The sequence below is a fragment of the Rattus norvegicus genome, chromosome 10, assembly GCF_021556685.1.
Source record: "Rattus norvegicus strain SHRSP/BbbUtx chromosome 10, alternate assembly SHRSP_T2T, whole genome shotgun sequence".
NCBI lineage: Eukaryota > Metazoa > Chordata > Mammalia > Rodentia > Muridae > Rattus > Rattus norvegicus.
This window is the reverse complement of record NC_141543.1, coordinates 88539841-88562015: the sequence shown is the minus strand read 5'-3', so window position 1 is coordinate 88562015 and position 22175 is coordinate 88539841. Positions and strand designations below refer to the sequence as shown.

At 45.1% G+C, this 22175-nt stretch overlaps 1 protein-coding gene across 1 annotated transcript; it reads right to left on the bottom strand.

The window, feature by feature from the left end:
- Positions 1 to 1988: 1988 nt before the first annotated feature.
- On the bottom strand, positions 1989 to 13942 carry Mrpl45 (mitochondrial ribosomal protein L45). The gene is given in 8 exon segments (NM_001105834.1): positions 1989 to 3313; positions 3515 to 3688; positions 5053 to 5202; positions 7257 to 7305; positions 8681 to 8779; positions 11875 to 11992; positions 12812 to 12989; positions 13830 to 13942. Coding segments are annotated over 8 exon segments (921 nt in total). The 5' UTR covers positions 13896 to 13942; the 3' UTR covers positions 1989 to 3226.
- Between the last annotated feature and the right edge of the window lie 8233 nt (positions 13943 to 22175).

Genomic DNA, 22175 nt, shown 5'->3' with positions numbered 1-22175 from the left:
ATCCGATGCCCTCTTCTGGTGTATCTGAAGACAGCTACAGTGTACTTATATATAATAAATGAATTAAAAAAAAAAAAAAAAAAGAGCTGGAAAACCTCAAATGAGACCAGATGCCCGGTGAGAGAACCAGGAGTCTATAGGCAAACGCTGAACAGATACAGAGCCTCACAGAAAAAAGCAGCTGAATGCTCCATTTCCAAAAGGGAACGGAAGAGTCACCCAGTCCCCTTTGGGGGCCAGTTGCCCTCATTCCCACACTAAGCCCTGCTACGTACCCAGATCTCCTGCACCGGGTTTCTGTGGCTGTATTGTTCTGTGTGTGACTTAACCCCACAGCTTCTGAGCTAAGGTAGACTTCACTACTGTGCGCCCCAGAGCAATCCCACGGGGTCTGTTCTAGCTGGGAAGAGCAAAGTTATCCCCACATTCACTGGGAGAAATAGCCAGCCAGAAAAATAATAAAGAGTGCTTGTTCTCAGCTCCTGCAGTCGGCTCCGGCTTATTCATACTGCTGGTTTTGTCAACAGAGGGACAGCAGACAGAACAGTGCCTTGCTCCAAAGCCACCCTGTGCCCGACAGGACTTGGGGTGGGGTGGTCGGGCTTATTCTCTGCCTGTGCTGACGGATGCTCTCTGCCTTGCTCTCCAAGCCAACCCCTCACACCTGGGGCCATTTGCTCGGCTGGATTTGGTCCCAGAGGAAATGAAATTGCACTTATCCTCTGGCTTCCTGGTGGCAGCTGTTGCTTAGCAGAGATTTAGGATAATCTAGTGACCCTGAGTCAGATCCACGGCCATGGGATGACACAGTTTATCTGAATCACCGTTTTTCATAAATGCAAGGGAAGCTGATGTTAAACACTGGCCTACTGGGTGAGTTCTTTTGTTCCTCTGCTCCTCTTCCCTGCTGGGATTATCTCCCTTCCTTCTCACTCCCCAGCTACGAATCCAGCTCAAAGCACTTTTTACTTTGCCTTAATCCAGGGCTCAGGCAAATAGGATGTGTCCAAGCCCCACCGGGACAGCAGTGCTGCAAAATGGTGGGCATTTTTAGCCCGGATGGTTGAGACTAAACAGCGTGAGATTGGCCCACCAGGTCTCATCCCTAAGCACATACCTGTCTCTGTTTCCTCAGTCTACACACACGAGCTGCTATGAAACCACCAGGCTTGGGCTAGGGAGGTGGCTCAATGGGCAACACTGTTTGTAGTGCAAACTTGACAAAAAATTCAACTCCCAGAATCCACACAGGAAGGCAAAATTCATCCTCTGACCTCCATCTGAAGGCTGTATCACGCACACACATTCACACTCAAACACTCCTGCACACATAATGAATAAATAATTGATAAATAATAGCACTAAATAAATAATAACATTGATAAATAAATGATAACACCCCCTAGTAAGGCTTCCCCTTTTTGCAGCTTTGCTGAGAGGGCAGGTTTGGAGAAATGCAGGCTACTTACTTACTTCTGACCCAATTCCAGCTTCTTTTACCCTACTCTAGACAGATTTAACTCTGACCTGAAGTGACAAAGAAAATTTTAGTCTGGAGAAAAATTAAGCATGACAATCGAGCTCTCATTTCCCTGTGTTGTTGAACCCAGAGCCTCAGACATACGAAGCAAGTACTCTGCCTAGTAAGCTCTATTTCCAGCAGGCCCTGTCTTTAAGCAAGAACTCCCTGGGTTGTGGAACTCAAAAGCACTAGGAACCAAACCTGTGGCTGGAAAAATCAGATTCCCCTTGTCATGCTCAGATATCCCAGGACATTGAGCATCAAAGCCCCACTCCCTTCTCCAAGCAGCGGAATAATGTCGAGGCTGCCGCACTGCACACTGGCTTGACTCTGGGGCAGTTGTCTCCCCAGTCCTGGGATAGAAGGCATAGCCAGCATCTTTGTGAGGTATAAGAAAGTTCCCCTAAGTGCCAACCCTGCCTTGTCCCTGCAGCCTTCTGAACGTCCTAGAGCCACCCAGTGCTCTGAGATGGCTCAGTGGTTAAGAGCATTGGCTGCTCTTCCACAGGTCCTAAAACAATAATTCCCGGCAACCACATGATGGCTCACAACCACAATGGGACCCTCTTCTGGTGTGTTTGAAAACAGTGAGAGTGTACTCACGGACATTAAATAAATCTTAAAAAAAGAAAAAAGAATACCTGTTGCTCTTGCAGAAGACACAGATCCAGTTCCTAGCACCTACTTGGTGGTTCACAACCATACATAACTCAAGTTCCAGGGGATCTGACACCCTCTTTGGACCTCCAAGGACACCAGCCATGCATGTAGTATATACATGCAGACAGAACACTCATATACATGCAGACAGAACACTCATATACATGCAGACAGAACACTCACATACATGCAGACAGAACACTCATGCATATAAAATTAAGTAGCACCCTATTTTTGTTGCTGTTCATTTGAGACAGGATCTAGGTGGCCCAGACTGACTTTGAATTGTGTGTAGCCAAGGATGATATTAAGCTTCTGATCTTCCCCTTCCCCCAACTTCCTGAGTGGCGGGACTGAAGCAGGATGCTCTAGTTTGTAGACACTTGGAATTCTTCCTGTCTAGAGTTCCTGGAAGCCACATCACTCATAACTACATGCCTGACAGACACTTCCCACGCCTGACAGACGTCACAGAACTGCCCCGTTCCCAGTCTGAACCAGGGGAAATGCACAGGACGCACAGTTTATTCAACTCTTTGACAGTATTTTATTCCAAATGCTGACCTGGCCTATGGTTAGAAAAAAGCAAGCTGTTGTCTGATCCCACAGTGCCTGCAGGGAAAGCCCAGTGCCACATCTGCTCTCCCTCCTGATGCTTCTCATTTCCCCTCAGAAGCTAAACATGGCTGTAAAAAGATGCTGCTGCATGGCTGCCCAGCGCCCACCTGGGCCACACATCAGCCATGACTGAAAGGGGTTGGGGTTGCTGACCCAGGCAGGGCAGGGGAGGCAGGGGAAGCCTTCCAGGAGGAGGTGAGTTTGCAGCCCCACCCCCTGAGCACCTCTCAGAAGTCTTTTTTAAATTTTTTTCTTTTGTTTTTTTTCTGAGACAGGGTTCTCTGTGTAGCGCAGGCTGCCCTGCAACTTGTTCTGTAGACCAGGCTGCCCTTGAACTCACAGAGATCCACCTGCCTCTGTCTTCCGAGTGCTGGGATTAAAGGTGTGCGCCACCTCTGCCAGGCTCCCCAGGAGTCATTCATGCCATCAGGTTAGTTGAGGCTTATGGGCCTCCCCTTGTGTCTCTTCGTACTCCTCCCACGGTTTCAGCTGAGGACCAGGAATCATCAAGGTCTGAAAAGACAGGAGGAACTGAAGTTACCTACCAACCACCCCTATTGTTTACCCAGAGTGTCTTCCTCCCTCATCAGCATCCAGGGAAAGTTCCCCTTCCTCAGAGTCGCACCATTCCATCTCGCCACTAGGTGGAGCCCAAGATGGTAGTACAACTATCTACACACAGCTCTGTTTGCTTAAAGCCTGCTAGCACCTTACCTTGAGAATTGGTTGCTTAGGGGGTGCCCACGGGGGCACAATCTTGGCATGCATTCTCCAGCTCCCATACGGGTTCATCAAGTGCCTTTCAAACACCACATATTCCAGGACGTCCTTGGGCACATCTTCCTGCCCATACATCAATCTGCCAAACCGATCATAAATGGCCAACGTCTGCAAAGATGAATAAAATCTGGCCTGTCAGAGGATTTGTCTTACAATTGTTTTTGAAATAATCTTAACAAAAAAATTTAAATTAAAGAAAATTAAAATTATTTAAGATTCTGAATTTGGAACTAATCAGTTGCTGACATTTTGCTCCTCAAGGTTCTCTGATGGGTGGGGAAGAGTGCGGGACCAACAACAAGAGTAAAAACCCTCACACCACATCCTAGTGGAGAGAACACTTAGCAATGGTAAGACCATGGCAAACTTTGCCTGAGAACCTACAGCCCTGGGACAAGGGGTGGAGCACGTCCCTAACATGCACAAGGTTCTGGGTTCAACCCCCAGAACCAGAAGAAACAAACAGCCATGGACTGAAGAGTCCAGAGACAGATGCCCAACCTGAGAGCTGAAGTGACACAAGTCAATGAACATTTCTCTTGCGTTCAGAGACGGAAGGTTTCTGCTGGACCCCTGGCCAACTTAATACCGCTGAGTTCACTTACACCTTAGCCTGCTGTCCTACTGTGTCCTCAGCCTGCTTAAGTCTCACCAGCCTTTAAGAGAAGAATGTAATTCATGTCTTGGACTCCCATGTAATCTGCTTTTACACTCGAGGCTAACACCTACTTACATACCCTTCCTCGTCCCTGGTCTAGAATCCTGTACACATGTGTGCCGTGGTGAAGACTTGCTGAAAGCGACCCTACACAACAAATACCCCGGAAATGCCGGAAGGAACCCCGCAACACGTCTGCACGACCCTTTACCTTTCCCAGTGCTGCACGGTCAGTTAGAATCAGCAAAGTTCATTCCCTGGTAAAACTCTGTTAAGGATTTCTCTCAAGACTCCATCTCCTTTCTATAGTGTTTTCTGTCTTATTCAATAAATAGAGTAGAGCCTGTGTCAGGGGCAGACGCGGTGGCAGTCAGACATCAGAGGGCATGCAGGAGGCAGACCCATTCATGAAATAGACTCGGGTTAGAGAGATGGCTCAGTAGTTAAGAGCACTGACTGCTCTTCCAGAGGTTCTGAGTTCAATTCCCAGCAACCACATGGTGGCTCACAACCATCTGTAATGGGATCTGATGCCCTCTTCTGGTGTGCATGAAGACAACCACAGTGTACTCACATCAGAAAATAAATTAAAATCACTATGCCTGACATATATTTAGAAAAAGGAAAGAAAGAACCAGACCACAGACAGGCCAGGAACCAGAGCACACACACAGACAGGAAGGAAGTAGAGAATTCCAACCTCGGTTTGCTTTTGATCACACTGTCCGAGAGCAACACTGATGCTTTCTGGTGTCTCTGAGGTTGTCTGTACTTAACATGGAGGAAAGAAGGCTGAGTGAACAGCAGACCCTACCTGCCGAGTGTGCAGGCGCACGGTGACCTGGCCGTACATGTTGCTCTGGTTCACCAGACCTGAAGAACGGACATGAACCACTTGGGCCGGCTCTAGAGACTCCACAAAGCTCCAGCGCACAGTCTTGTACTTGAGCTCCCAGACCATGTCCTGAGGAAGAAGAGAAGAGTTCAGTGGAGTTCCCTACCGGAAGGCACTCCATCTGCAACGCTGCAATCAACAGGAAGTGCCTCCATTCTTCCTCCCCATGTTAGGTGGGAATGGGGCAGAGCCAGGGACTCAGTCTGTAACCAGCAGGCCCACTGACTCACTCTTCCAAGCATAGAATTATAGATGAAAGCCATAGAGAGCTGCCCAAGTTTCTGTGTGCTTTTTTTATTTACTTTTTTATGCACATAGATGTTTTGCTTGCACATATGTCTGAGTATCAGGTACATGGAAGTCAGAAGAGGGTGTTGGAGGCCCTGAAACTCCAGCTGTGAACTGTCAAGTAGGTGCTGGGAACTGAATCTGAGACCTCTGGAACAGCTAGTACTTTTAACCACTTTTAACCACTGAGACACCTCAGTGTGTTTCTAACCTTTCTAATTGTTTTTAAGTTTATGTGTGTGTTGAGTGTGTGCTACACGTATCTAAGTTCCACAGACACTATGGTGTGGGGTCCCCTGAGGCTGGACCTACAGGGCATTGTGAGCCACCTGGCATGGGTGCTGGGACCTGAACTCTGTCTTCTGGAAAAGCATCTCAGACATCCCTAGCCCATGTCCCCAGGTTGTGATCAAGTTACTGAGCATGCCTGCCTCTCAACTACATTCTTATTAAGATACTATTCGAGATCCGCCCACATCCAGGAGGATGGCTCTCCACGTCACTGAAAACCCCCTCCACACCATCCTACTCCTCGCACCACTTCCTCCTACACGCTTCCATAACCTGCTAATTGCCGCATGTACTTCCACTGACAGTACATATGGTTTCTATCTTTTGTTTTCATTTTACCCCCTCACATTTCAGCAGTGAAAGGGAGTGTTTTCCAGAGCTGTCAGAGCTACGACACTCGAGGCACACTTGTCCCTGGGGAGACTGACAGACACACAGCTGAGTTTGTAGGGAGTGAAGTTCTTATTCTAGAAGCTCCAGCTGAACTACAGGGCCTCCATTCTTTAGGGTTCCTCAAAGTGCCCGGCACCTCTGCCACTATGTAATATAAGCCTTGTGGATTTTGGTTAAAACCTTTACCACAGGGTAGACATATGAAGCAGGGTCTCACAGAGCTAAATCCCACCCTGAGGATCTACACCTTGTGGTTCATCACTGCCCACCGAGGGGCTTTCTCTTTCCATATTTGCTATGGCCCTCACCAGAATCTGCGCCAAATCATCAGGATTCAGCTGAAAGAAAATAAAGAATTTTGGCTAGATAGATCGTTCAGCAGTTAACAGCACTGGCTCTTCTTGAGGACCTGGGTTCAATTCCTAGCATCTACATGGCAGCTCACAACTGCCTGTAACTCCTGTTACAGGGAATCTAGCACCTTTCCACAGACATACATGCAGGCAAAACACCAATGCACATTAAAAATAAAGATAGATCGATAAATAAATAAATAAATAAGGCTGGAGAGATGGCTCAGTGGTTAAGAGCTCTGACTGCTCTTCCAGAGGTCCTGAGTTCAAATCCCAGCAACCACATAGTGGCTCACAATCATCTGTAATGGGATCTGGTGCCCTCTTCTGGTGTATCTAAGGATAGTGACAGTGTACTCATACAGAAATAAATAAATCTTTCTTATTAATTGATTAATTACAAAGAAAAAGATATTTTAAAAAAATAGGGGCTGGGGATTTAGCTCAGTGGTAGAGCGCTTACCTAGGAAGCGCAAGGCCCTGGGTTCGGTCCCCAGCTCCGAAAAAAAGAACCAAAAAAAAAAATAATAAAAATAGAAATAAAGGAAGAAAGAAAGAAAATAAAAGACTTCCCTTCCAAAACCTGGGTAGTGGCACATACATGTAATCCTAGCTCCAGGGAGGCTGAGGCAGGAGGACTATGAATTGGTACCTGAACTACAAAGACCCTGACCCCCTCTCCATCCCCAAAAAAAGAGAGAGAAAGAAAGAGGAAAAAACAGCAACAGAAGGGAGCCCAGCAGCAGTGTCTAGAATTCGTCTGCTCAGCCATCCCATCTTTCTAAGGTGAAAACTTACTGGAAAACAGTGCTCAGTTACCAAGGTATGAAGCCGGTCATGGTCTGAGCTAGAAGAGAGAGAGAGAGAGAGTCACCATTGATTCCTACTTTTATGGTACCTTCTATGAAACCTGAAAATGGGCTGAAAAGAAGGCTCGGTGGGTAAAGGAGCCTGCCACCAAGCCTGCAAGCAGAGTTCCATCACCAGAACCCACATGAAAAGAACGGACCCTTAAAGGGCAGGAGACATGGCTCCACAGTTAAGAGCACTATCTAGGGTGCTGGAGAGATGGCTCAGTGGTTAAGAGCACCGACTGCTCTTCCAGAGGTCCTGAGTTCAAATCTCAGCAACCACATGGTGGCTCACAACCATCTGTAATGAGGTCTGATGCCCTCTTCTGGTGTGTCTGAAGACAGCTACAGTGTACTCATATACATAAAATAAATAAAGAAATAATTCTTAAAAAAAAAAAAACCAGGGGTTGGGGATTTAGCTCAGTGGTAGAGAGCTTGACTAGCAAGCGCAAGGCCCTGGGTTTGGTCCCCAGTTCCGAAAAAAAAAAAAAAAAAGAAAAAAGAAAAAAAGAAAAAAAAAAACAAAAAAAACCCCAAAAACAAAAAATCAAAACTGACCCCTGAAATTGTCCTCTGACATCTACACACGTGTCATCTGTGTCACATATACACAAACAAAGTATAATGAGAGAAAAACTTTTTTAAGTTGAAAATGGTAGTGGCACACGCTTTAATTGATTAAAAGGTGATTTAATCTCTGAGTTCAAGACTAACCTGGTGTACAGAACAGTCAAGGCTACACAGAAAAAAACACCTGTCTCAAATAAGAAAAAAAATTTTTTTTAAATTTAAAAATGGTCCTGGGGGGCCAGAGAGATGGCTCAGCGGTTAAGAGCACTGGCTGCTCTTCCAGAGGTCCTGAGTTCAATTCCCAGCAACCACATGGTGGCTCACAACCATCTGTAATGAAATCCAAGGCCCTCCTCTGGTGTGTCTGAAGAGTGTGACATTAAATAAATAAATCTTTAAAAAAAATATTTAAAACTGTAGAAATAATAATAAGTTCAAGGAAAGGTTGGGACACATCATGAGATCCTCTTTCTAAAAGTAAAAATGAGCCCCTCACAGTGGCATATACATTTAGTCCTAGCGGTGGGAAGGCAGAGGCAAGTGAATGTTGTGAGTTTGAGGCCAGCCTGGTCTACATACAGACAGCCAGGACAGCCAGGGCTACACAGAGAAACCTCGCCTCAAACAATATCGACAAAAACTAGTGGAAAAGCAGGGAGAAAAGAAAAGCCATCTTCAGTTACTACTTCTCACATTAGGAAGTTCTAGAATCATTGGCTGAAGACAAAGCGGGGAGGGGATGTGTCTAGAACAGCAGCGGAAGGGAGTGGGCACGCACAGGATAGGGCATCCACTTACTTGTTTAGACAAAGGTGAGCTTCGATAAAAATATCCTTAGCTTTTTCAGGGAAGTCTTTTGTTTTAAAATTAGCGTCAAATTCCTTTATCTTTCGAATTCTGTAAAATTAAAGCAAGAAAACCATCATTAAGGTTACGTCACAGCAGAGAAAGGTACTTACCACCAACCCATACGACCTGAGTTCATTCTTAGGAACTGACAAGGTAGAAGGAAAAGACTGACTCCCACAGGTTGTCCTGACCTCCATCATTTGTGCTGTGGGAGGAGCTGGCAAGTACACTTACATTAAATAAATAAACAGCAATTAAATTATGAAATCTTCATATGATCTCCATAACTCAAAGTTCACATTAATCCCCCATGTCCATCTTCCCATTTAATAATTACCGCTTGAATTGTCTAGACTGTAAATTGAATTCTTTCTCATCAAATGTTCAGAAAGTACAAGCAGGGGCTGGAGAGATGGCTCAGCGGTTAAGAGCACTGACTGCTCTTCCAGAGGTCCCGAGTTCAGTTCCCAGCAACCACATGGTGGCTCACAATCATCTGTAATGGAATCTGATGCCCTCTTCTGGTGTGTCTGAGGATAGTGACAGTGTAACTCACATACATAGAATAAAAGAAAATAAAAGAAAGAAAGAAAGAGCAAGCAGGTCACGGTTTGGTGGTGCACGGGTGGTGCCTAGAAGAGGGGAGGCAGCAGGGATCTGGTAGCACAAGCCTTTAATCTCAGCACTCTGGAGGCAGAGGCAGGCAGATGTTTGAGTTCCACGACAGCAAGGGCTACAAAAAGAAACCCTGTCTCAAAAAGGGAAAAGAAAAAAGGAAAAAAAAAAAAAAAAAAAAAAGGGGGGGGGAGAAAGGGGCAGGTGGATATATGTACTTATGACTTCCCACACAGTCAAAGCTATATAGTAAGATACAAAAAAAGATCACGTTTTCTTTGGTCTGAAGCGGTGATTCAGAGGCTAAGGGAACAGAGTGCTATTGCAGAGGACCTGGTTGGTTCCCAAAACCTTTATCAGGCCAGTTATAAGTGCCACTAACTGCAGCTCCAGAGGATCCAACACTGTGGCCTCAGATGTCTGCAAGCAGCTGCACACACCCACCTACAAACACAGACATAACTTAAAGTAAACCTTAAAGAAAACAGTAAAGGGTTGGGAATTTAGCTCAGTGGTAAAGCGCTTGCCTAGCAAGTGCAAGGCCCTGGGTTCGGTCCCCAGCTCCGGAAAAAAAAAAAAAAAACAGTAAAATTTTAGGATTAAAGAAAACACCTAGGCTGGAGAGATGGCTCAGCGGTTAAGAGCACTGACTGCTCTTCCAGAGGTCCTGAGTTCAATTCCCAGATGGCTCACAACTATCTGTAGTGAGATCTGATGCCCTCTTCTGGTGTGTCTGAAGACAGCTACAGTGCACTCATATAAATAAAAATTAGTAAGTCTTTAAACAACGACAAAAACCCACTTTATTTAAAAAAGAAAAAAGAAAAAAGAAGATCTTATAAATACCAGGGTTGGGGGCTAGAGGTTCAGCTTGAGAGTAAAGCACATGTCCAACACATGTAAAGGCCTAGTTCTGGAGTACCAAAAAGAGCAGACTCAAAACCAGGTAAGAATCAGAACAGAGAGCTTTTTTTTTTTTTCTCCCCACCACCACCACCACCACACAGAACAGAGAGCTTTTAAGAAGCAACACTGCGGGGCTGGGGATTTAGCTCAATGGTAGAGCGCTTACCTAGGAAGCGCAAGGCCCTGGGTTCGGTCCCCAGCTCCGAAAAAAAAGAACCAAAAAAAAAAAAAAAAAAAAAAAAAAAAAAAAGAAGCAACACTGACTACTTAAAAAAAAGAAAAAACAAAAAGAAAGAAAGAAAATAAAACAGCTGGGGGCTTATGCCTTCAATCCTAGCACTGGGCAGGCAGAAGCAGGCAGATCTCTTGTGAATTTGAGGTTAGCCTGGTCTACATTGTGAGTTCCAGAACAGCCAGGTCTACATAGAGAAACCCAGTCTAGAACAACAACAACAACAACAACAACAACAACAGAAAATGCAGGGAGAGAAAAGCAAACATGATGAACTGTACGGCCTGGCTGTCAGGAGCACTTGCATATTTATAATAACGTCAACAGACAGAATCAACGGACAGAATCCAATTGACAATAGATTGAAATGTGGAGAATCAGAACCAAATGGAACTGATTCTAAGAATGTAAGATTGGTCTGACACTAAAACTCAATGTAGTAGCCCAGCTTGGTGACATACTCTTTTTTTTTTTTTTTCGGAGCTGGGAACCGAACCCAGGGCCTTGCGTTTGCTAGGCAAGCGCTCTACCACTGAGCTAAATCCCCAACCCTGACATACTCTTTTAATCCCAGCACTCAGGAGGCAGAGGAAGCAGATCTCTATGAATGCAAGGCTAAGCTGGTCTACATAGTGAGTTTCAGGCCAGCCAAGGGTACATATTTTTTTTTTTTAATTCTTTTTTTTTTTTTTCTTTTTTTCGGAGCTGGGGACCGAACCCAGGGCCTTGCCTTTGCTAGGCAAGCGCTCTACCACTGAGCTAAATCCCCAACCCCCTGCCAAGGGTACATACTGCTCAGTGGTTAAGAGCACTGACTGCTTTCCAGAGGTCCTGAGTTCAAATCCCAGCAACCACATGGCTCGCAACCATCTGTAATAAGATCTGATGCCCTCTACTGGTCTGTCTGAAGACAGCTACAATGTACTTATATAGAATAAATAAATCTTTAAAAAAAAAAAAAAAAGGGGGTTGGGGATTTAGCTCAGTGGTAGAGCCCTTGCCTAGGAAGCGCAAGGCCCTGGGTTCGGTCCCCAGCTCTGAAAAAAAAGAACAAAAAAAAAAAAAAAAAAAAAAAAGAAGCTGAAAAAAAGAACATTGCTAAGTTCAAGGCCAGCCTGGACTACATAGCAAGACCTTGACTCTACTATAGGGTTTGGTTCCCAGCACCTATATAACAGCTCAAAACCACTTGTAACTCCAGCATAAGAAATCAGATGCCTTCTTTTGACCTCCACAGGCACTGCACACATGTGTTAAGCTTACATGAAAGCAAAACACATAAAAATAGAGAGAAAAATCAATATGATATACCATATAACACAACAAGAATCAAATATCACATGTTCTTCTAAGCCCAGAATATCGAGGCCTAGTTGTCTCGGACACCTACGCCAACTGTGATGCCACATTCTTTCTTAATCGCTCAGTTCTCTGTGTTAGTCCTTCCTTTGAAAGAGATGACATTCGAGCATCCCCCTCCGGCGGAACATAGGGATCAAATATACCAGCTGAGGAGAGAAGAAAATTAAGAAACCGTTGAAAGACTGAGACAACATCACCTTGCGGTCAGATAAAACTGGGAAGGACACAGGGCATCAAGTGGACTAATCAAACAGGCTTGCACACAGAGGAAACTTTGTCAAACTTGTGAAAGTACCAGGAACTAAGTGTTGCACTATTGGGACATCTTTTGTTATGTTGAGAAAAAAAGGAAGAAAAAACAAGAAGAAAAGAAAGAGTAATTTAACTTCTCCTAGAGTCTGTTTTTACTTCTACAAACTGGAGGAACTTCATCCTTTCTAGGAGTTGTAAAAACAGGATGGAAAGATGGCCTCCTGAGCAGGACTAGTGGAACTGCCCCAAGTCTACTATTTGTGCAGGAGGATCCACCCATCTCAAAGGCAAAAAGGAAGGGAGAACAGAGGTACAGCTCAGTGGTAGTTTAGCTCCATATTTAACCCCAAGTACTGTAAAAAACAAAACAAACTGACTTTATGGAATATTATATAAATTAAATCATTATTAAAGCCAAACTTAATGGTTAATTTTTTTTAAAAAATATTTATTTATATGAATACACACTGTAGCTGTCTTCAGACACACCAAATAGAGGGCATGGGATCCCATTACAGATGGCTGTGAGCCACTATGAGGAATTGGACTCAGAACCTCTGGAAGAACAGTCAGTGCTCTAAACCACTGAGTCATCTCACCAGCTCCTCTTTGTGGTTAATCTAATGCTGCCAATCAAGAGTCTAAAGCATTCTAAATGTCAGACTTCTGACAGTAGAGAATTGAGTCAGCATCCCAGAAATACTGTTCCTTACCTGTACAGGCCAAATGTATAGGACGTTCCAAACGTTCCTGTGGAATAACCAATCCTGCTTTCCTGGCATATTCCAAAAACTCCTTTTCTGTTTTGTAGTTGGGTTCACGAGTCGGTGGTCTGAAACGGCTTTTGGATTTTACTGGAACTACAGCTGTGGACCGAGTCACCAGAATGGGCTGGAAGATAGAGAAATGAATGAATGAATGAATGGTTAGCATATTGGTGATCTGGAAAGAATAGACCTATCTTGAGCTAAGTGTATGCAAAGTCTTACAGAAATGACATACCCAAAGAATGCCTCTGAAGTTATGAAACAACTATTATGGAAAAGCAGTATTACTATTTAAATGCTAAGGATGGCTTTTACCACAAGCCAATTAATAACCTGTATTAACATCAGTCAACATTTACTAAAAACTTTTCTTTAATACATTCTGTAGTACTACTGTATGCAGAGAATGCAGAGATGATTAAAATAAAGTTCCTACCGTCAAAGAACGTTTAATTTAATAGTGAACCTTAGTTGTTAACCCAATTCTGAAAAGCGTGGAATGCTACTACTAAAGCATTAAGCAAAATCTCCCGGGCATTTCCTCCACACTTCTATCTGCTTTTTCAGAAGCAAATGGCTTCTAGCTCCTAACTGACTAATAAACTTTTAAGAAGCCAGGAGACCTTTTCCCTCCAGGATAAGACAAAACCCCTATCCTTTCCGAAAAACTTTGAAGAACGTAAAAGCGGGTCCATCTTCCAAGCCACTACTTTCCTTTTAACATCTTCTCGCCAGAGACTAGAATTAATGTGGAGAAGCTTAATGCTGAGAAACTTAAATCTCCCAAGGCCCAGTCTAGGCTGTATACTGAGACTTGAGGGTTGGGGTTCACATACACCTCAAATTCTTCCCCAAATGAAGTCTGACTCGTCCAAACTCAGCAACGGCCACAGGATGATTATTCCCCTCTACTCTATCCTCCTCTTTCTGTCCCTAAAATTTCATTTGCTTCATCCCTACCCACCTGCCGTGACCACCATCCCAAAGTCCTGGATAAGGAGGACAAGCCCCGAGGTATGGGGGCTGCCATTTTGCTCACGCAAAGGCCGCCGGGATGTCAGTCGAGCCGCAGATCACCCAGCCGGAGAAAAGGCGCATAGGGTGGAGCGAGCTCGAGAGTGGAATTTTCCAGGGCGCGCGCCCTCGGCCGAAAGGTGAGTCGCGCGCACGCTCTCATGGGGAGGGGCGCGCGGGCGCGCGCGCAATGGGTTCGCGCGTGCGCAATGAAACTACTTTGGAAGTAGGGTAAACCGCACGGCTGTCACGCGCCAGCTAGTTTCGGGTGGAGAGCCAGCTGCGCCTGCGCAGGAGGCTTTCTGTGGGACTCTGGGTGCTGCATTCCTGGTTACTTAGCACATTGTTACACCTTATTTACTTTCGTTCCGTAAAAAAAAAAAAAAAAAAAAATGAAAAAGTGCTTCCCTCTGAAATCAGAGGCCTTTGAGATAAGTTGTTTTCTCTCACTATTTGGAATTCCCTGGAGGTATTTAGGGCGAAAATGATAGCTTCTGGGTGTGTATTTGACCTCAAAATGCAGTATAACTACTTAAACCTCTAACCTAGTTTTCTACGTGAAAATTCTTTCTTACCGTTCCGTTATGGAAATTAACTGCTGTGGTTACTGAAAAGCAAAAGGCACGTGTGGGTTGACAGGAATCTGTCATTTCCCAAAACATATCATTTCATTTCCAAAAATACTACTTACCAAATTTGGTAATAACTGGTATTTCAAAACTTTGTTTACTAGGCACCTGGCAATTTAAGCATTTTACATATATCAACCTCATCCTCACCACAAGTAACAAATATTCCTGCTTTTACATATACGGTTGGGCCAAAGAGACTAAATATGTAATTCGAATTTAGACAACTCAAGCAGAACTGAGAGTCAGGTCTATGGAGTGTAACAACTCCCAAATGGCTTCACAGTGAGTGGTCAAAAGAATCCCAATGTGGATCCGATCGTCCTGGAGCCACACAGACTAGGTCACACTTCCTAACTCGTCTCTGCCTGACCTCTGCTCAGTTTATCAGCTACCACAAGCTAATTCCATATCAGACCAGAAGAAATGAGGGTACTCACTATGGTTTCGTTCACTCTGACAGGGATTTTAGGCCATCTCTGTTGCTTTTGACTAGCTGTTTGAGAATACTAGCTGTATTAGTCTTCTACCTCAGTAAATCCAAGGAGAATTGTCAGCTGTCTGCTAAGGATGTAAGAGCAACGGATGTGGGGGCTGGAGAGATGGCTCAGCGGTTAAGAGCACCCGACTGCTCTTCCAGAGGTCCTGAGTTCAATTCCCAGCAACCACATGATGGCTCACAACCATCTGTAAAGAGATCTGATGCCCTCTTCTGGTGTATCTGAAGACAGTGACAGTGTACTTAAATATAATAAATGAATGAATGAATGAATGAATGAATGAATAAATAAATAAGAAAGTTAAGCTACTCCTTTAAAAAAAAAAAAAGACTTTGGAGGAACACAGAGACCAGCATAGTCCCTGCACAAGGAGGACAGGCCAGTATATGAAGCATTCCACGGTTTTATCACCAGGATGAGTTTTCTACAGAAATATTTCTTATATTTCTTCCTTTCTTTCTCTCTTTCTTTCTTTCTTTCTTTCTTTCTTTCTTTCTTTCTTTCTTCAGTTCATACATTTTCTAACTGTACCCAAATGTTGCCAACGTTACTAGTTGTACTGTGTACGGTTAAACTTAGCTCTTTTTTTTTTAAATGTATGAGTGGCTCTGCTGCATATATATCCAAAGGTCCAAAGAGGGCATCCAACCCCATTACAGATGATTGTGAGCCACCATGTGGTTGCTGGGAATTGAACTCAGGACCTCTGGAAGAGTAGTCAGGGCTCTTAATCACTGAACCATCTCACCAGTCTGCTAAGCCTAACTTTTAAAAACCTGATAAATCAAGTCTTTATCATATTAATCATTTGCTGTTAAAAAACAAACAAACAAACAAACAAACAAACAAACAACAACACCCTCCCGGCATTTGGGAGGCAGAAGCAGGGATCCCTGTGAGTTCCAGGAAGCCAGGGCTACACAGAGAAACCCTGTCTCAGAAACAAACAAATAAAACAAAACAAAACAAAGAAAGAAAAGAAAGTAGAGGCTAAAGAGATGGCTCAAGGGTTAGGAGTCCTTGCTGCTGTTGCAGAGGACACAGGTTCACTTCCCCGCACCCACAGGATGACTCCTATCGCCCTGTAACTCTAATTCTAGAGGATCTGATGCCCTCTGCTGGACTCTGAGAGCACTACACACAGGTAGTATACATAAAGACATGCAGATAAGCACACACACACACACACACACACACACACACACACACACACATCTCTTAAACAACAGTGAAAAGGAAATCCTATGAAGCAGACTTTTCTCTCCCATTTCTCTCAATACTCAAGGTGTTCCTGGAACCCATTTTTTTCCTAGTGAAACTTTCAAATTAAGCCTAAAGAATAGGAGTTCTTGTTAGCAGCAGGCTCCTAACTCCCAGCATCCCTCAGTCCTGACCTGTTACAAGGCATGGCTAGCATACCCTACCTTCTAGGCCTGGGGCTGGACTTCCTCTCACCCAGAGGGCTCTTTACTCTATAATCCAGACATTTTGGTTCTCTCTCTCTCTTTCTCTCTCTCTCTTTCTCTCTCTTTCTCACACACACACACAGTCACACACACACACACACACACACACACACACACACACACATCAAGCATCCTTTCTCTTCCCCCTCCCCTCTGTCTTCCTCTTCAATGGTGACTCATTCATATCATAACTCCAGTTACAGGGGATCTGATGCCCTCTTCTGACCTCTGCAGCCACTAGGCATGCACCCAGTATACAAGCATACATGCATGAAAAACATACATATTAAATTAAATATGTAGCTATTGAAAGTTGGGTGTATCTATGTGTGTCTATAATATCAACACTGAAAAGTGGATATCTGGAGGGTTTGATGGCCAGTTAGTCCAGCCAAAAAGACCAATTTTTGGATCAGGAAAAGAGTGTCTCAAAACAATACTTTCGAGAACAATGAAGAAAGATTCTGAAGTCTTGCTTTGACCTCTGCAGGAGCACACATGGGCATATGCCTGTTTGCACAATGATGTGTGTGTTATACACATCACAAGCACATACATCACATCATCTACACACACACATCACACACACCATACACACACATACATTTTGGATTTTGCTTTGGAGGTTTTCTTTCGGGACAAGGTTTCTCTATGTAGTCCAGGCTGGCCTCAAACTCAGAGATGGCCCGCCTGACTCTGCCTCCTGAGTGCTGGGATTAAAGGCGTGTCCTATTATCGCCCAACTCGGGTTTTATTTTTTAAATTGGAAATTCTAAAATGTCTCTGAGTGACCTACATCTAGAAGAACACAGCTGATTTAGACAGGAACATTTTCCCGGAGAGTTGGAAGAATCTGATTCTCGATAAGATGATCCTTGGATTACAAGTAATTACTACTTGAGAAATGTTGTGCCTCGCTGACATAGGGGAGAGCACGAAGAGAAGGGACTTGTCCAAGCAGGTGCCACAAAGGAAACAGGAATGGCGACCTCCTAGCCGATACTCTCAACTAATTTGAGCTAACAGCATTAGAAACGCTAACTCCCTGTGGTTCTCACAAGCGCTTAGGAATATGATCATTCTTGACGCAGCATCTTGGCCACACCCGATTCTCATCTATACAAAGGTGGTAATTCCATACCTAAATTACAAAATTATTAATTCATTAAAAATCAAATGAGTTCCACTCTGATTAGTTATGGCTCCAGCTTTCCAAGCCTGCTAATATTCCAGAGACGTATTTGTACAAGGAGCCTGGTAGGACTCTAAGAAGTGTAGCTGCCCCTCATGGTGGACACAGAAGAGAGACATCCTTGTCCTTGAGGCCACCCCGGTGCAGTGCCCCTAAACAAGAAATTTCCAGATATGAGCTGCTCCTCAGGGAAATCTAACATGCAGTTCTCCTCTCTGCACAGGGACTCAGGAAGATTCCATTGCCCAGAGTGATTCCTCATGTCAGAGCTTCTCAAAGCTGCCTTTCTTTCTGCTCTATCTTTCCACTCTCCTTCGCTGCTGGGGACCAAGTCTTTGCCTTTGTGCTTGTCCTAGATTCCTCATTCTGAAGGCATGTTCAGGGAGAGAGATTATTCATGCTGGCTCAGCCAGGAAAGAAACCCACAGTGCTGGAGAGGTCTAGAATTAATCCCTAGCCTCTCCTTGCTCCACTTTCTCCCAGCTGACTAAATCAAGCAATAATCCTAAAAGGGAATTTTAGGCTGTTAGTGACTCTCTACCTCCACCCCACTCTACCCTGCACACAGCGTATTTAGGGAGGAGAGGGCAAAGCCCTTAGACCAGAGTAATCTGTTTCTAACCCACTTCCATTCTCAGGGATTACTAGTAGGGGGAGGAAGAGGGAAAGAGGAGAGGAGGAGGAGACTCCAGATAGACCCTGGAGGGCTTTAAGCTCCTAGGGCTTCCTGGAGTCTGGGAGCTCCCTCCCTCCCCAGGGTCCGCAGGCTGGGAAAGCAGTGCCTTTGGGTTTGGCAGTAATAGGAGCAAGACTGGAAAAGTTCATGGTTTGTGGGCAGATGAAGGTAAAAACTGTTTCTGCTTGTGTTTACAAGTTCCATGTCTTTATATGCTCTCAAGTCATGGGTAAAGCCAGCCTATTAGCAAATAAGAAATAAGAAGGGGAAGAAAGGGGTTGGGGATTTAGCTCAGTGGTAGAGCGCTTGCCTAGGAAGCGCAAAGCCCTGGGTTCGGTCCCCAGCTCCGAAAAAAAAAGAAAAAAAAAAAAAAAAAAAAGAGAAGGGGGAGAAAAAGCTCTCTTTGGGGACAAAGGAAACACGGCCCCACTATTGCTGGCTTCTGCTTGTCCTGTGGCCTTAGACAAGTCACTTTGCATTTCTGATCCCTAACTTATCCTTGGTAGAAAAAAAAGGGAGGGGGTCTTTCTCATGAGTCTTTTTTTTAAAGATTTATTTATTTATTTATTTATTTATTTATTTATTTATTTATTTATTTATTTATTATGTAGTGTTCGCCTGTTCGCCAGAATGTGCTTGCTGGGAATTGAACTCAGGACCCCTGGAAGAGCAGTTAGTGCTCTTAACAACTGAGCCATCTCTCCAGCCCACCCCCCTTCTCATGAGTCTTTTTTTTTTTCATCTTTATTAACTTGAGTATTTCTTATTTACATTTCTTTTTTTTTTTTTTTTTTGGTTCTTTTTTTCGGAGCTGGGGACCGAACCCAGGGCCTTGCGCTTCCTAGGTAAGCGCTCTACCACTGAGCTAAATCCCCAGCCCTTATTTACATTTCGATTGCTATTCCCCTTCCCGGTTTCCGGGCCAACATCCCCCTAAACCCCCTCATGAGTCTTAAAAGCCCCGATTCCCAAGTGATGTGGCTGTCCGTCCTATTCATAATGAACGAAGGCAGGAGCCCAGGAGTGTGGACTAGCTGACTCTTGAGGGCCTCTCGTGACTCACGTCAATCAGGCGCTCGACTCTAACCTGCACCGGATCCGGCACTCACAGAACCCCCAACAACCAAACGCGCATTCTTCTGAGACGCTCTCCCACAGCTGGACGTTTGCTAACGCAGGAAACTTCCACTAGAGGTCGCCAGGGCTGCGCTGGGATCTCAGATCGCGAGACCCGTGCAAGTCGGGACTTGTAAATCTCTGCTTTGGGAAGTTCAGAGCTGCTCTATTCAGTGTTACTTGGTCTGATGGAATCCAACCGGGTGTTCTGGCGACTGATACGGACCTTGTTGTATGATTTCCAAATTCTGTGAGCAAATTACTTAAACCTGCGGTGGCCCATACCCTTTGGTGAAATGGGGATTGCAAAACTGACTTCCCACGGAGTGATAGCGTTATTTATCTTGTGACTGTATAGCGCGGATGACTGGCTTATTTATTTCCGTGCTAGAGGAAAGCTTTGAGACTTGCTGCCGACAGGGAATCTTGGTGTTATAAAAGATGGGCTCGCAGGAGCCTAGAGTCCCTCCACCCAGAAGTGTGGTGGCCCTTTGCCATTTTATTCTTCCGTCTTAACAGTTTTGCACGCTGATGCCGCTGGTTATTCTGTCTCGTCCTTCAGTCACATCTCATCACCACGGCAGTCTAAACATGCTGTCTTTTATCTCGGTTTTCATGGAGGTGAGTTAAATGTCCACTTCCCACTCACACCTCCGTGAAAACCCTCTTTGATCCTGCCTTGTGTTTCCTGAGCTGCGACATACCTGCCTAGCTCTGGCCTTCCCTTTCCCTCTCGTCCCTCCTCCATTCCCTTCCGAAGATTCCTGAAGGAGTGAAGGTTTGGGAAAGGGGGAGGGACAGAGTGTCCAGGGCTTGCGTGTCAGTAGACACGTTACAGCCGCAGGGCAGCCCGGGGTGAAACCACAAGGCAGAGGCCCCAGGGTAGACAGCTGACAGGCCCGCCCACTTTGGCTCCTGCCTTCGCTGTCTCACCCCAGAATTTTCCTGGCAGGAGTGGAAGAAGTTGGTATCGAGTCTTTGAGCCCTGACTCATTCTCTGTCCTAGCTGGGTGCTCCTCAGTTACATCTCCAAGTGTCTCTCAGGGGTTCAGTGTTAGCCACATGGCTGCCTCAGCTCAGACCGGAAACCCAAGAGGCGGAAACATGCTCATTTAATTCCCATCTGGGGACCCCAACAAATTTAAAGTTTGTACTAGTGGCTATAAAATGAATAAGCCCGGGCTGGAGAGATGACTCAGTGGTTAAGAGCACTTGACTGCTCTTTCAGATCCTGAGTTCAATTCCCAGCAACCCACAGATGGTTGGTGGCTCACAACCATCTGTAATGGGATCTGATGCTATTTTCTGGTGTGTCTGAAGACAGCGACAGTGTATTCACATACATTAAATAAGTAAGGTAAAAAAAAAAAAGAATAAGCCCTTCCTATATTGCTACCTTAAGGATTTGGTATTTTACAGACTGCTTTAAACGACCATGCTCAACTTTATTAAAAAAAAGAAGGGCTGGGGATTTAGCTCAGTGGTAGAGCGCTTACCTAGGAAGCGCAAGGCCCTGGGTTCGGTCCCCAGCTCCGAAAAAAAGAACCAAAAAAAAAAAAAAAAAAGAAAGAAAGAAAGAAAGAAAGAAAGAATAAAAAAAAAAAATTGTGCAGGACAGGGGGGAGGGGTAGATGGGCCAGGAAGTAACACAGTGACTCAGGGCCCTATCTAGGTATCTAGGCACATAACTCAGGTCTCCCAACCCAACTCTAAATTACATTCTTTTCCTTTACCGACTTACTCAGGGACCATACGGATATTCTGGCTTTCTGGACGTTATAAAAAGGTTCTTTCTTATGTTGCCAACTTAACTTCTGTAGATTCAATAGAAAAATCAATTGTCTCATGCTTCCTGACTTACTAGGTCCACTTTGCCATTTATCCTGTGTAAAATGTGAGCTAGACATGTACTTCCTCCCAGGCAGGTTTGTCAAAGTACTTCGGTGCAGGGAGACTAGTGTAGCAGTCTGCCATGCCGAGGTGACATGGGGGGGGGGGGGTGTGTGGGAGGGTGGGGGGTGTGGGAGGGTGGGGGGGTGGGGGGGTGGGGGGGTGGGGGGGTGGGGGGGTGGGGGGGGTGGGGGGGTGGGGGGGTTTGGAGTCTTGTGTCCCTCTACCACGGATGCTAAGAATCATTTCCCCCCTTTCTTTCTTAATTTTTTTTTGTTTTGTTTTCCTTTTCATTGTTGTTTTGGTTTTGGTATTGTCTTTTTCTTTTTTCTTCCCCCCCCCCCCCAGCTGGGTACCGAACCCAGGGCCTTGCGCTTCCTAGGCAAGCGCTCTACCACTGAGCTAAATCCCCAACCCGGTTTTGGTATTTTCAACATATGCTTTCTCTATGTAGTCCTGCCTGTCCTGAAACAACCCTGTAGACAAGGCTGGCCTCAAACTCAGAGATCCATCTGCCTCTGTATGGAGTTCTGAAATGAACGGTGTGCACCACCGTGCTTGGCTTGAGAATTATTTTCTTACCTTCCCATTGTTTAAAGGTTCCAGCCTCTCCTAAACTAGGGCTGAGCTTCCTAAAGGCCTTAACTGGTTTCCAGGAAAGCCAATTTTTAGCGTTATCCTTTGGCAGAGGGAGTGGCGTCACTGTGCACAAGCCAGGACATCCTTTCCAGAGCTTTCCATCTGGAAGAAAGAGAGTTTTCAGAGTTTCCAGAAGGGCTGCCTAATGGGGTGGAGTGGCAAGCACGCCATAGAGAAAGTCGTGAGAC